Source organism: Hemitrygon akajei, chromosome 1, assembly GCF_048418815.1.
Source record: "Hemitrygon akajei chromosome 1, sHemAka1.3, whole genome shotgun sequence".
NCBI classification, from domain to species: Eukaryota; Metazoa; Chordata; class Chondrichthyes; order Myliobatiformes; family Dasyatidae; genus Hemitrygon; species Hemitrygon akajei.
In genome coordinates this window covers 143,871,307-143,885,174 of record NC_133124.1, presented here as the reverse complement: position 1 = coordinate 143,885,174, position 13,868 = coordinate 143,871,307, and the positions used below count along the sequence as shown (strand labels likewise).

The 13,868-nt window shown below is 39.9% G+C and overlaps 1 protein-coding gene across 1 annotated transcript in view; it reads right to left on the bottom strand.

Annotated features, from left to right (window-relative positions):
- Positions 1-13,197, bottom strand: part of ndufb9 (NADH:ubiquinone oxidoreductase subunit B9) — a 63,179-nt gene extending 49,982 nt beyond the window's left edge. Inside the window, exon 1 of the mRNA XM_073052700.1 lies at positions 13,041-13,197. Coding sequence (XP_072908801.1) covers positions 13,041-13,126 — 86 coding nt within the window. The 5' untranslated portion in view covers positions 13,127-13,197. The remainder of the gene's footprint in view (positions 1-13,040) is intronic.
- Between the last annotated feature and the right edge of the window lie 671 nt (positions 13,198-13,868).

Sequence of the window (13,868 nt, the reverse complement as noted above, 5' to 3'; positions counted from 1 at the left end):
ATATGTGTGTGTGTATGTGTATATATATATATATACACACACACACACATGCACATATATAGGAGTATACAGGGAAATCTTTTCCGTGTAATGGATTTGTTCACTGACTTTTATGAATACTGCAATGTGGCCCTCAACTCACAAGTAGGAGGGGTTATCCCCTACAGCTAGACATTGCCTCTAGCTCATCTACCAGAGACCTCAGCCTTGGAATCACACATTCATTGCCATTTTTGTTATTATTTGTGTTTCTTGGTTCTTATTTGTTCAGGGAGTAGATCGATTAAGTTTTATTCTGCGAATTTCAATGATATATTGACAGATAAATACAGATGGTTAAGGACAAAGTAAAATTCATTTCTTTTAATGTCAATGGGCTATTAAATCCAATCAAACGTAATAGAATTTTATCCAAAATGAAAAAAGAACAACCCCATGTAGTATATTTACAGGAAACTCATTTAAGTGATAATGAACATAGAAAACTGAAGAAAATGGGCTTCCCTAATTTGTTTTTCTTCTCATATAAATCAGGATATAGGACAGGAGTTGCTATTCTTATCTAAAGTAAGCTAACTTTTGAAAAAGTATTCAAAAAAGAGGGCAGATATATTCTGGTAAGGGGGAATATAGACCGAAATTCAGTTACTCTATTGAATGTATACGCACCCCCAGGAAGTGACATTGGTTTCTTTCAGAAAATTACTGATATTATGGTAGCGGAAACAGAAGGTCTCCTGATATGTGGGAGAGACTTAAATTTACAATTACAACCAAACTTAGACTCTGCCAATAGAAAAACCTATGAAACAAAATCCTTACATAAGAAAGTTAATACACCTTTTTGAGGATGTTTGTTTAATTGATATATGGAGGGACCTTTTCCCTGACAGAAGGGATTACACTCATTATTCTGCTCCACATTCTGTATATACAAGAATAGACTATTTCATAACATTTGGAAAAGACAAAGACAAAATAAACACCTGTGGAATTGGGACAATAGATGTAAGTGACCATGCACCTATATATTTATCTGTTGATTTTGACCTACAACCAAAGAATACTATATGGAAACTAAATTCAAGCCTACTCAATGATCTGTACTGGAAGGAACAAATTAAAAAAGAAACTAGTCTCTACTTAGAACTTAATAATGGAGAGGTTTCACCTCCCATTTTCTGGGATACTCTGAAGGTGGTCTTAAGAGGGAAAATTATAGCGATATCTTCATATAAGAAAAAAATAAAGAATTAAACATTAGAGGAATAACAAAATAAGCTGAAGGAACTAGAGAAAAAACACAAATTGAATTTGGCACAGGATACATTAGGGGAAATTTAAGAAAATTAGGAATGAAATTAATAGTTTGGCTACGCAAGAAATCAGGAAAAATTTAATGTTTCTGAAACAGAGACATTATGAAAGTGGATCAAAGTCTTTGAAAATACTGACATGGAAACGGAAAAAAAAAATAGCAGGAAATACAATTCATAGAATTAGGGACCTAAGAACAAAAATGATAAAAAATGAGCTAAGTGGGTTTTTCCGGTGACATCGAGAATGGCAGCTTAAGCACTAGCTCCTCCGGAAAAACACGTATTAAGCCCCATTAACCCATCAAATATAATATTTTTCGAAAAATATTTGAACTGAAAAGAGGGGCAAGAATGGGGAAAAAGAATGGAAATAAAAAAAACGACACTGTGGAGCCTGTGTCCCAGAGGAGTGCAGCGAGCAGCTCTCCAACCCGACCGCGTGCAAGCAAGGCGGGCGCTGGGCCTCGTTCGGATGAAGCGGCAAATATGTTCGAAATCATGAAAGAAATAATGGAGGTCCAGAAAGATATAAAGCAGCAGCTCCGTGATATTGAGGCAGAGCTCACCAACGTTAATCAAAAAATAGCGGTGGTAGAGACTCGCATTGAGAAGGTGGAAGATCACGTTCAAAACGTGGAACGGATACTGAGCAAGACAATAAAAATAATACATCACCAAGAAGGTAAACTGCTTGATCTGGAGGGAAGATCATGGCGGGAAAATATCAGAATCTACAAGGTTCCCGAAGGAGTTTGTCGGAAAGTTACTGCTAGATCTTCCCCCGGCTATGAAGCTGGAAATCAAGAGAATGCACCGCGCGCTAGTCCCAAAACCTACCCAGGACAGAAAGCCACAATCAATTATAATTAAATTCCTTCAGTACAGCACCAAGGCAGAGATTCTACGAAGGGCCTGGGGTAAGAAGAGAGTGTTTTTAGAGCATAAAATAATATATTTCGACCAAGATTACCCCCCCCCCCCGCTGTCCTGCAGAAACGCAAAGAATACTCCGAAGTAAAGCGAGTACGAAAGCAAAATAAGATTAGATTTCAAACTCCGTACCCTGCTAAACTTCAAGTGTTTTATGACAACGGGATGCAGTTGTACCAGACAGTGGAAGAGGCAACTACAGACATGAAGGCCAGAGGGTTGTCTGTCAGCATGACCAAAACAAAAGAAAGCCTGGCTGAGGAATTGTCTCACTCGGCTTGGGAAATAGTGCGAGAATCAGGAAGGAAGGAGACGGGAGGAAGCCGAGAGAAACATATCAGGAAGAGACCGGGAGTTTCCCAAAGACAGTCCTCACCCCTTTCAGAAGAGCCATAAGGTTTGGCTAACTTTAAAACTGCTGAGAAGCTAAACAGAAGCAAAAGTACACGGTGATATACCTATCTTGAGAAATACTTATTATAATGTGGATTTTATATTACATAGTTGTTATTCTTTATTCACTCACTTACTCCTTTTCCCCCACCAAAATGAGAATATATATATATGTATGTGTGTGTGTGCGTGTGTGTGTGTGTGTGATCACTCTCTACTTGTACATACCGTAGATTCCGGATTATAAGCCGCTACTTTTTTCCCACATTTTGAACAGCTTTGAACTCTGCGGCCTTTAATCCAGAGCGGCTAATACATGGTTTTTTTTCATGCCGCCTCGTAAACATTTTGCCTCGTAACAGTAGACCAATAAAATTGATGAGTAGTTCACAGAGGTCCAATGAAATTGTACGATAAATCAAGCGCACTTTCACAATTAAATTATTGTAAATCAGTCATTTGTACTCACCCTCATCAACATGGAAAACACTCGAAGAAAAGCAAGACCCGAGCGCGTCAGACCCGAGCGCATCAGACCCGATTAGACCCGATCGCGTTACGCGAGCGCGTCAGACCCGAGCGCATCAGACCCGATTAGACCCGATCGCGTTACGCGAGCGCGTCAGACCCGAGCGAAAACGCTGCTTTTAAGTTAAAGGCGATCAATAACTTTTCCTGGTAGGCTGCAGTATATATATTTTTACCAGTCGCTAGGAGATATTGGAATGTTGTTCGTGCTGTTCAGTAAAAAAGTATATGCAACGTAATTTGTGTTACCGATACGTATGTATATTTAAAAGTAGCGGTGCGGCCTAAAATCCGGTGCGGCCTTTACAATTAAAATATTGATATTATTTCTAAAATTAGAGCCAGCGGCTTTTAATCAGGTGCGCTCTGTAGTCCAGAATCTACGGTAGTTCTTTCCTTTTGCTTGTTTTTTCTTTCCACTCTTTTCTCTAAGTGTATACCTCAGATAAATACTTTGTGGAGATTTGTGATATATATGATTATATGATGTATATGTACAATGTCTGAAATACATCTTATGGAAATGTTTGATGAAATTCAATAAAAAAATAAATTATAAAAAAAAACACGCTAAGTGAAATTCAAGAAGCTTTTGAAGTGTTTTACAAAACTCTGTATTCCAAAGTTCCGGGGGAAGCATAACCCAAATTGACACCTTCTTGAATTCTCTAGAGTTACCCACTTTAAGCAAAGAACAAAATAGGATGACTGCTGACATAACTGAAGTTGAATTAAAAGCTGCAATTAGTAGGCTTAAATTAAGCAAGTCACCAGGATCAGATGGGTATACGGCAGAGTGGTACAAAGAATTTAAAAATGAGTTAATTCCTGTTTTACTCCCCACACTGAACTGGGCTCTAAAAGAGGCACAAATGCCACCTTGTTGGAAGGAAGTGATAATCTCAGCTATACCAAAAGAAGGCAAGGATAAAGTGGAATTTAGACCAATATCCGTTCTTCATGTAGATTATAGATTATTTATCTCCATCATGGCCAAACGATTAGAGTAGTTTCGACCCATACTGATATGTAACGATCAGACAGGTTTTATACGACAATGCCAAACACAAGACAATATACGAAGGACACTTCACATTATGGATCATATACAAAAAAAAGTCAAAGCAATAGTGATAAGCGTGGACGCTGAAAAGGCATTTGATTCGGTTAATTGGAATTTTCTTTACAGAGTTTTACATAGATTTGGTTTCCAAGACACAATTATTAAAACTATACAGACACTATATGACAACCCTACTGCTAGGATTAAAATCAATGGATATTTATCAAATAGTCTTACCCTAGAAAGGGGCACGAGACAGGGTTGTGCATGGTCACCGCTACTCTTCGCATTATATCTGGAACCATTAGCTCAATACATCAGACAAAATGAAGATTTCAGGGGAATTGCTATTAAAGGGACAAAGCATAAATTGGCTTGTTATGCGGATGACATTTTGATCTATCTAGGGCAACCAACATACTCTTTACCTAAATTGATGCAATCCTTTGAACAATATGGTCAATTATTAGGATACAAGATCAACATAGATAAAACCCAATTACTTTCATATTACTATAGCCCACCAAGAGAAATTGAAAGTTGATATCCCTGGGCATGGTAAAAAGAATCTTTCAAATATTTGGGCATCATTATGCCAAAGATTTGGCAAAATTATCAGAATGTAATTATCAGCCTTTATATAAAAAAATTAAGGAAGATGTGGCAAGATGAAGCCTGATTCCTTTCTTCAGTCTCAGTTCAAGGATTGAGTCTATTAAAATGAATATACTGCCCAGACTGTTATATCTCTTTCAGACCCTACCAATAGAGATTAATCAAAATTAATTCAAAGAATGGAACAAGATGTTATCAAGGTATATTTGGCAGGGTAAAAGGCCTACAGTTTGTCTCAAAACTTTGCAATTAGCAAAGGAAAAGGGGGGATGGGGCCTACCTTCTCTTAGAGATTATTATTTTGCAGCACAGTTGAGAGCTGTGATATGTTGGTGCAACCCATCATATGACGCTCAATGGAAAAACATTGAGGAGCAGGTACTTCCCATCCCCATACAAGCAATTTTGGCCGCTAACAACCTGCAAAGGTACATAAGTACTATTGATAACCCATGGGTGAAACTGACTCTTAAAATATGGAAAACTACTATAAAAGAATATAATCTAGAGGGAGATATTGCAATTCTTAAATGGTGTGCATATGACTCGGATTTTACACCAAATAAATTGGATGCTAGATTTAAGGACCGGACAGCTAAAGGAATAACAGTTCTTTGCAACATAATGAAAGCAGGAACACTGTTCAGTTTTGAAATGCTTAAAGAGAAACACTTATTAGAAAAACAAGATTTTTATTGGTATTTATAGACGTGACAATATGTTAATAAGATGCTTAAAAATGTAACCAAGGCAAGTACATGCTTGATAGAGCTAATTAGAAAAGCATATAATTCAGATAATGGTAGTAGAATCATTTCAAGCACGTATAAGGGTTTGTCAAATCTTAAAACACATTCAACTTCATACATTAAAACAAAATGGGAGAAGGAAGGAGGGATAATTATATCTGAAGAAGAAGGGACAACAATATGGAGATATCAATGGAAGTGTACCAGTTCACAGACATGGAGGGAGTTTGGATGGAAAAACTTGATAAGATATTTTATTACACCCTCTCAGAAATCCCATTATGATAGTAACCTCCCCGTTTGCTGCAGAAATTGTGGAAATCAAAGTGCAAATCATTATATTTTTTGGGACTGCCCTGTTATCAAAAACTATTGGAGGGGGATACACAATGCCCTACAAGACATCTTTAAATGTGAAATACCCTTGGAGAGTTAGACCATATATTTTGGATATATACCTCAAGAATGGTTGAAAAGAGATAAATATTTAATGAATATACTTTTGGTGGCTGGTAATAAGACTCTTACTAAGAAATGGTTATCACAGGAGAGCCCAACTTTAAATGCATGGATGGAAATTACAATGGACATTTACAAAATGGAGAAGGTAACAGTATCTGTTACTCATAAGCTGGAACAATTTGATTCATACTGGGAAAAATGGTCTAACTACATAACGCCTCATAGGCCTTATTTTATTCTCACAAATCAATATGTTGTAAAAAAAATCACTCCCTATTTGTACATAGTTTTTTTCCTTTTGCTTGTTTTTTCTTTCCACTCTTTAAGTGTATACCTCAGATAAATACTATGTGGAGATTTGTGACATATATGATTATATTTACAATATCTGAAATACATCTTATGGAAATGTTTGTTTGATGATGAACTTCAATAAAAAAATAAATTACACAAAAAACAGCAAGTGTTACGAGACTGTGGAGGCATTAGAAGAGATCTTTCAAAAATCACTAGACTCTAGCAATGATGCCAGAGGACTGGAAAATTGCAAATGTCACTCCACTCTTTAAGGAGGAAGGCAGGAGAAAGGAAATTATAGACCAGTTAGCCTGACCTCAGTGGTTGGGAAGATGCTGGAGTCATTTGTTAAGGAAGAGGTGATGGAGTACAGAATAAGATAGTACAAAGTCAGCAGGGAAAATCCTGCCAGATGAACCTGTTGGAATTAATTGAGGAGATTACAAGTAGGATAGATAAAGGGATGCAGTGGTTGTTGTTTTCAGAAGGCCTTTGACAAGGTGCCTGCTTACCAAGTTAAGAGCCCATTTGTATTACAGGAAAGTTACTAACATGGTTAAAGCATTGACTGACTGGTAGGAGGCAGTGAGTGGGAATAAATGGACCCTTTTCTGGTTGGCCACCAGTGACTAGTGGTGTTCCACAGAGCCAGTGTTGGGATTGCTTCTTTTTATGCTGTATACAAATGATTTAGATGATGGAACAGATGGCTTTGTTGCCAAGTTTGCAGATGATACGAAGATTGGTGGAGGGGAAAGTAGTGTTGAGGAAACAGGTAGGATGCAGAAGAAGAATGGGCAAGAAAGTGGCAAATAAAATACAATGTTGGAAAATGGATGGTCATGCACTTTGGTAGTAGAAGTAAATGTGCTGACTATTTTCTAAACGGGGAGAAAATCTAGGAATCTGAGATGCAAAGGGACCTGGGAGTCCTGAAGGATAACTTGCAGGTTGAGTTGGTGGTGAGGATGGAAAGTGCCATGTTAGCATTCATTTCAAGAGGTCTAGAATATAAGAACAGGTGATGCTGAGACTTGAAAAGGCACTGGTGAGGCCTCACTTTGAGTATTGTGAACAGTTTTGGGCCCTTCATCTTAGAAAGGATGTGCTGGCTTTGGAGAGGGTCCAGGGGAGGTTCACAAGGATGATTCCAGGAATGAAAGGGGTATGTTTGATGGTTCTGGGTCTATACTCGTTGGAATTCAGAAGGATGATGGGGGGGATCTCATTGAAACCTTTCGAATGTTGAAAGGCCTAGACCGAGTAGATGTGGAACAGCCTCAGGACAGAGGGGCGCCCTTTCAGAACAGAGATGCAGAGAAATTTCTTTAGTCAAAGGGTGGTGAACTTGTGGAATTTGTTGCCACATGCAGCTGTGACACATGCAGGTCATTGGGTGTATTTAAGGCAGAGATTCAGGAGGGAGAAAAAAAGGATCAACCATGATCGATGGGCCAGATGGCCTAATACTGCTCCTATGTCTTATAGTATCTGCCTCTACCACCAACCCTGGCAGGGCATTCCATACATCCACCACTCTCTATGAACAGAACGAACTTACCTACCACCCCCCCAAACCTTTCCTCCATCACTTTAAAATTATTTCTGTCCTAAAAAATGTCTCTAGCTCCCCATTCAATCTTTGCCTCTTATACACTACTTATACACTACTGTCATGTCACCCTTCACCCTCCTTCACTCCAAATTGAAAGTTACCTTGCAACTGAAACATATTAGTAAATCATGTTCTTTAGAAATCAGAAATACAAAATAACTTTGCTCACACAGAATCCCATTCCCTCATCAACTGACATGGTTTATCACCTTTTGAAAGGGTTGTCAGAACCTACACCATGTATAAATGTTGTACATGCAAATTCTCCATTATAAGTACTGAATACAAAGCTCTACTAACACAAGTACATGATACAGCCTGCAAAATTTGCACTAATGATCTAAATCTTATTAGTAAAAAGAATAGTATGAATATTGGAACAAATCCATTTATAATCCAGTACTAGTGACAAAAAGGCACACAGGAGCAAGATATATCAGCTAGTTGAGTGATGATGTAGCAACAACCTTGCAGTCAGTGTCATTAAGACCAAAGAACTGATTGTGGACTTCAGAAAGGGTAAGACAAGGGAACAGATACCAGTCCTTGGAGAGGTCAGAAATAGAAACAGTGATCGATTTCAAGTTTCTGGGTGTCAACATCTCTGATGATCTATCCTGGGCTCAACATATTGATGCAGTTACAAAGAAGGCACAACGGCGGCTATATTTCATTAGGAGTTTACGGAAATTTGTTATGTCACCAAAGATGCTCATAAATTTCTACAGATGTACCGTACAGATGCATTCTAACTGGCTGCATGTTCGAGTGACACTTACTCCTTGCAATGTTCTTCAGCACAAAACATATTTTTAAATATGGTCTCTCTTTCAGGCAGCATTTTGTGTGCATCTTCTTTTTTCCCTGCTCCCACCAAAAGACCCCAAATCAGTCTGCTGTCCTTCAGAAAGCTAATCCCACCCACAGCTCCTTCAAATAAAACTAGGCAGCAAGTTACAACACGTGCCAAGACAATCTTACAAACAGGCCACACTGCTTTTGCAGAACACTATTAAAATAAAAATACCTTACAGCATAGCAGCAGAAATCTTAACCAGGGCATTACAGACAGTTGCAAACAGTTTGTGAACCCTTTGAAATCACCTGGCTTTCTGCATTAATTACTTATAAAATGCAGTCTGATCTTCATCTGTCACCAATAATAAACAAATACAATCTGCCTAAACTAATAACACACAAACAATTCTAGTTCTCAACAATACTGAGTACACCATTTAAACAATCAGTCCAGGTTCAAAAACGTATGTGAACCTCTGGGGTAAAGCATTCGACATAAGCTATTTGGGGTCAGGTGTTCCAATCAATGAGATGAGATTGGAGGTGTGGGTTGTCAAGCTGCCCTGCTCTATATAAAAAAAAGCACATAAAGTCAGGTTATCGACAGAGCCTGCTCTTCTCAAGAAAGATCTGTTTATGTGCACCATGCTTCAATAAAAACAACTTTCAGGTGATCTTCGAAGAATTGTAGAGATGCATGAAGCTGGAAAAGGCTACAAAAGCTTTTCTAAAGACCTGAGTGTTCATCAGTCCACGGTAAGAGAAACTGCCTACAAATGGAGGAAGCTCAGCTACTTTCCCCAGAAGTGGGCATTCTACAGAGATCACACCAAAAGCAGAGCATGCAATGCTTAAGGTGAAAAAGAACCCAAGGGAAACAGCAAAAGACCTGCAGAAATCTCTAGAACTTTCTAAAAGTCTCTGTTCATGTGTCTACTATAAGGAAAACACTGAACAAGAACAGTGTTAATGGAAGAACACCACAAAGGAAACCATTGCTCTCCAAAAAAACATTGCTGCATGCCTCAAGTTTGCAAAAAAATCACCAGGATGTTCTACAATGCTTCTGAGACAATGTTCTATGGACAGATGAGACAAACATTGAAATTTTTGGCAGAAATACACATTACTATGCTTGGAAGAAAAAGGGCACTGCACACCAAATCAAAACTTCATTCCAACTGTGAAGCACGGTGGAAGGAGCATCACACACAAAATGCTGGTAGAACACAGCAGGCCAGGCAGCATCTATAGGAAGAAATACAGTCAACGTTTCAGGCCGAGACCCTTCGTCAGGACTAACAGAAAAAAGACATAGTAAGAGATTTTAAAGTGGGAGAGGGAGGGGGAGACCCAAAATGATAGGAGAAGACAGGAGGGGAAGGGATGAAGCTAAGAGCTGGGAAGTTGATTGGCAAAAGGGATACAAGGCCTGAGAAGGGGAAGTATCATAGGACTGAAGGCCTTGGTAGAAACAAAGGGGTAGGGGAGCACCAGAGGAGAACAGGCTAGGAATTATTGTGAGAGGGAAAGAGAGGGAAAAAATATATATAAAAAATAAATATGGGTGGGGTTAGAAGGGGAGGAGTGGCATTATCGGAAGTTAGAGAAACCAATGTCCATGCCATCAGGTTGGAGGCTACCCAGACAGGTTGTTCCTCCAACCTGAGTGTGACTTCATCTCTACAGTACAGGAGGCCATGGATAGACATATTGGAATGGGAATGGGACGTGGAATTAAAATCTGTGGTCACTGGGAGATCCTGCTTCCTCTGGCGGACAGAGCGTATGTGTTCATCGAAATAGTCTCCCAGTCTGCGTCAGGTCTCACCAATATATAGGCCACACCTGGAGCACCGGTCACAGTATGTCACACCAGCCGACTCACAGGTGAAGTGTCTGGGGCCCTGAAAGGTGGTGAGGGAGGAAGCACAAGGGCAGGTGTAGCAATTGTTCTGCTTACAAGAATAAGTGCCAGGAGGGAGATCGGTGGGAAGGGATGAGGGAGACAAATGGACAAGGGAATCGCATAGGGAGTTGTTGAAGGAGCATCATGGTTTGAGGCTACTTTGCTGCCTCAGGGTTGCTGCCCCAGGTTGCAATCATTGAGGGAACAATGAATTCAGAATTGTATCAAGACAGTTTAAAGGAGAATGTCAGGGTAGCAGTCCATCACCTGAAGCTTAATAAAAGATGATTCAACAAAAACACACACATGTAAATCAAGAATAGAATGGTCTAAAAAGAAAAAAAAATTGTGTTTTGGAATGGTTAAGTCAGAGTCCAGACCTTAACCCAATGTAGATGCTGTGCATGACCAGAAAAGGGCTGTTCATGAAAGATATCCCAGAAATATTGATGAACTGAAACAGTTTTGGATGGAGGAATGCTCTAAAATTCTTCCGCACTGTTGAACAAGTCCGATCAGCAGCAACAGGAAACATTTGATGGAGATTATTGCTACTAAAGGAGGTTCTTCCGGTTATTAAATACAAGGGTTCACATACTTTTTCCAGCCTGGACTGCGAATGATTAAACATGTTTTCAATAAAGACATGTAAGGTACAATTGTTTGGGTGTTATTGGTTTAGGTAGATTGTGTTTTTCTATTAATCTGACTTAGATGAAGAGCAGACAAAATTTTAATGACTCATTTAAAAAGGTAATTGCAAAGGGCTGACAAACTGTTCTAGCAAATGCATGTTCTTCTGTGGCTAGCACAACGTGGGATTAGCAGGTTACAGTCATACCAATGATCAAGTATTTGGTGGCATGGTGCGAAGACAATAACCTATCCCTCAACGTCAGCAAGACGAAGGAATTGGTTGTTGACTTCAGAAGGAGTAGCGGACCGCACGACCCCATATACATCGGTTGTGCGCAGGTGGAACAGGTCAAAATCTTTCAGTTCCTCGGTGTGAATATCACAAATGACCTGACTTGGTCTAACAAAGCAGACTCCACTGCCAAGGAGACCCACCAGTGCCTTTACTTCCTGAGAAAGCTGAAGAAATTTCGCCTGTCCCCTCACTAATTTTTATAGGTGCACCGCAGAAAGCATTCTTCTAGGGTGAATCACAACCTGGTATGGAAGTTGTCCAGTCCAAGACCAGAAGAAGCTGCAGATGATCGTGAACATAGCCCAGCACATCACACAAACCAATCTTCCATCCTTGGACTCACTTTACACCTCATGCTGTCGAAGCAATACTGCCAGGATAATCAAGGACACGACCCACCCAGCCAACACACTTTTTGTCCCACTTCCTTCCGGGAGAAGGTTCAGGAGCTTAAAGATTCATACGGCCAGATTTGGGAACAGCTTCTTTTCAACTGTGATAAGACTGTTGAATGGATCCTGACCCGGATTTGGGCCGTACCTTCCAAATATCTGGACCTAACTTGCACTACCTTACTTTCCCTTTTCTATTATTTACTTGGATTTGTACTTCAGGGTGCACAAAGCGCAGAATCAAATATCGCTGTGATGTTTGTACACTCTAGTATCAATTGCTTGGTGACCATAAGGTAAAGTAGTATTTTGTGACTGCACAAAACTTAGATGAAGACTGTAAGATTTGGCCAACTGTAGAGGAGAGCAAGTCAAGCAACACACACAAAATGCTGGTGGAACACAGCAGGCCAGGCAGCATCTATGAGGAGAAGCACTGTCCACGTTTCGGGCCGAGACCCTTCGTCAGGACTGACGAAGAGCAAGTCATCTGATTTTTCAGAGTAACAGGGGAAACAGGAGCAACAAATAGATTGTTTTGTGCCTCAGATTCCTGTATTTGCAGTCTTTTGCATCTGATTTTCTGATCTTGCTAAACGCACATTCTCTGCTGAAACAACCATGCCAGACACGGAAACTGAACGTCACCTCACGCCTGAAAGGATGGCCATGAAATCACAGCAATCCGGTGGGATTCAACAGGCCTGTATCGGCCCAGTACAATAGAGAAGAAACGCAATGAGAGGATTCAGGATTAAAGTGTAACTGAGAGCAACAATCATATCAGTCTTCTCCGCTCCCCGCACCCTCTCTGAGATTCGTCGGCATCACATCAGTCTTGCTCGGACTAAAGGGGCACGAGGAAACAAGTGGGCTCGCTACACGAATCCAGCTAAGCGCTAAATAAAATTCTCCATGCAAGCGCCCCGATAATCAAATTCATTTCCCGTGAAAACTGCCACCAGATGCATAATCTTGGTTTACACCACCAGGATCTCGGATCCAAGCCCTCCTCACTAAAATGACAGAGAAGACGAACCTGAAGATGCACCAGGACTCCAAGTGGCGCAGAGCCCGTTTGTAAAGCCGAAGCACTTTCTGCTGGTGTGTCAAGTAAGCAGCCATCACACAATTCAACCTTCTCCTTCCCCTTCACTGCCCAGCTCGAGGACCCTGGGAAATCGGAGGACCTCGGACAGCCGACGCCGCGAGGGTCACGGGATACTGGAGGACCAATGAGCAACCACGTGATAATGGTAAATTAAAGGGAACCTCGAGAGGGTTATAAGGGGCTGTGACTTTGGAGCAAAATGTCTTAACTGTGTTGTCAAACTATGCATATGTTACCATGCACTTAAGATTCAATTTCTTGTAGGCATTCACAGGAAAAACAAGGAAATATAATAGAATTTATGTAGAAGGTTTGCAAAAATAAAGAATGATAAACAACCAATGTGCAAATAAAAAATAATACAGAGAACATGAGTCCTTATAACTGAGTCTGTAGGTTGTGGAATCAGTTCAGAGTTGCAGTGAATGAAGTTATCCACGTTGATTTAAGTGTAGTTTATTATCAAAAAACATATATAACCCCGAGATTTATTTTCCTGTGGGCACACTCAGCAAATCTATAGAATAGTAACTATAACAAGATCAATGAAAGATCAACCAGAATGCAGAAGGCAACAAACTGTGCAAATACAAATATAAATAACGAGAACATGAGCTAATGAGATAAAGGGTCCTTAGAGTGAGATGATTGGCTGTAGGAACATTTCAATGATGGGGCAAGTGAGTGCAGTTATCACCTTTTATTCAAAAGCCTGATGGTTGAGGGGTAATAACTGTTCTTGAACTTGGTGGTGTG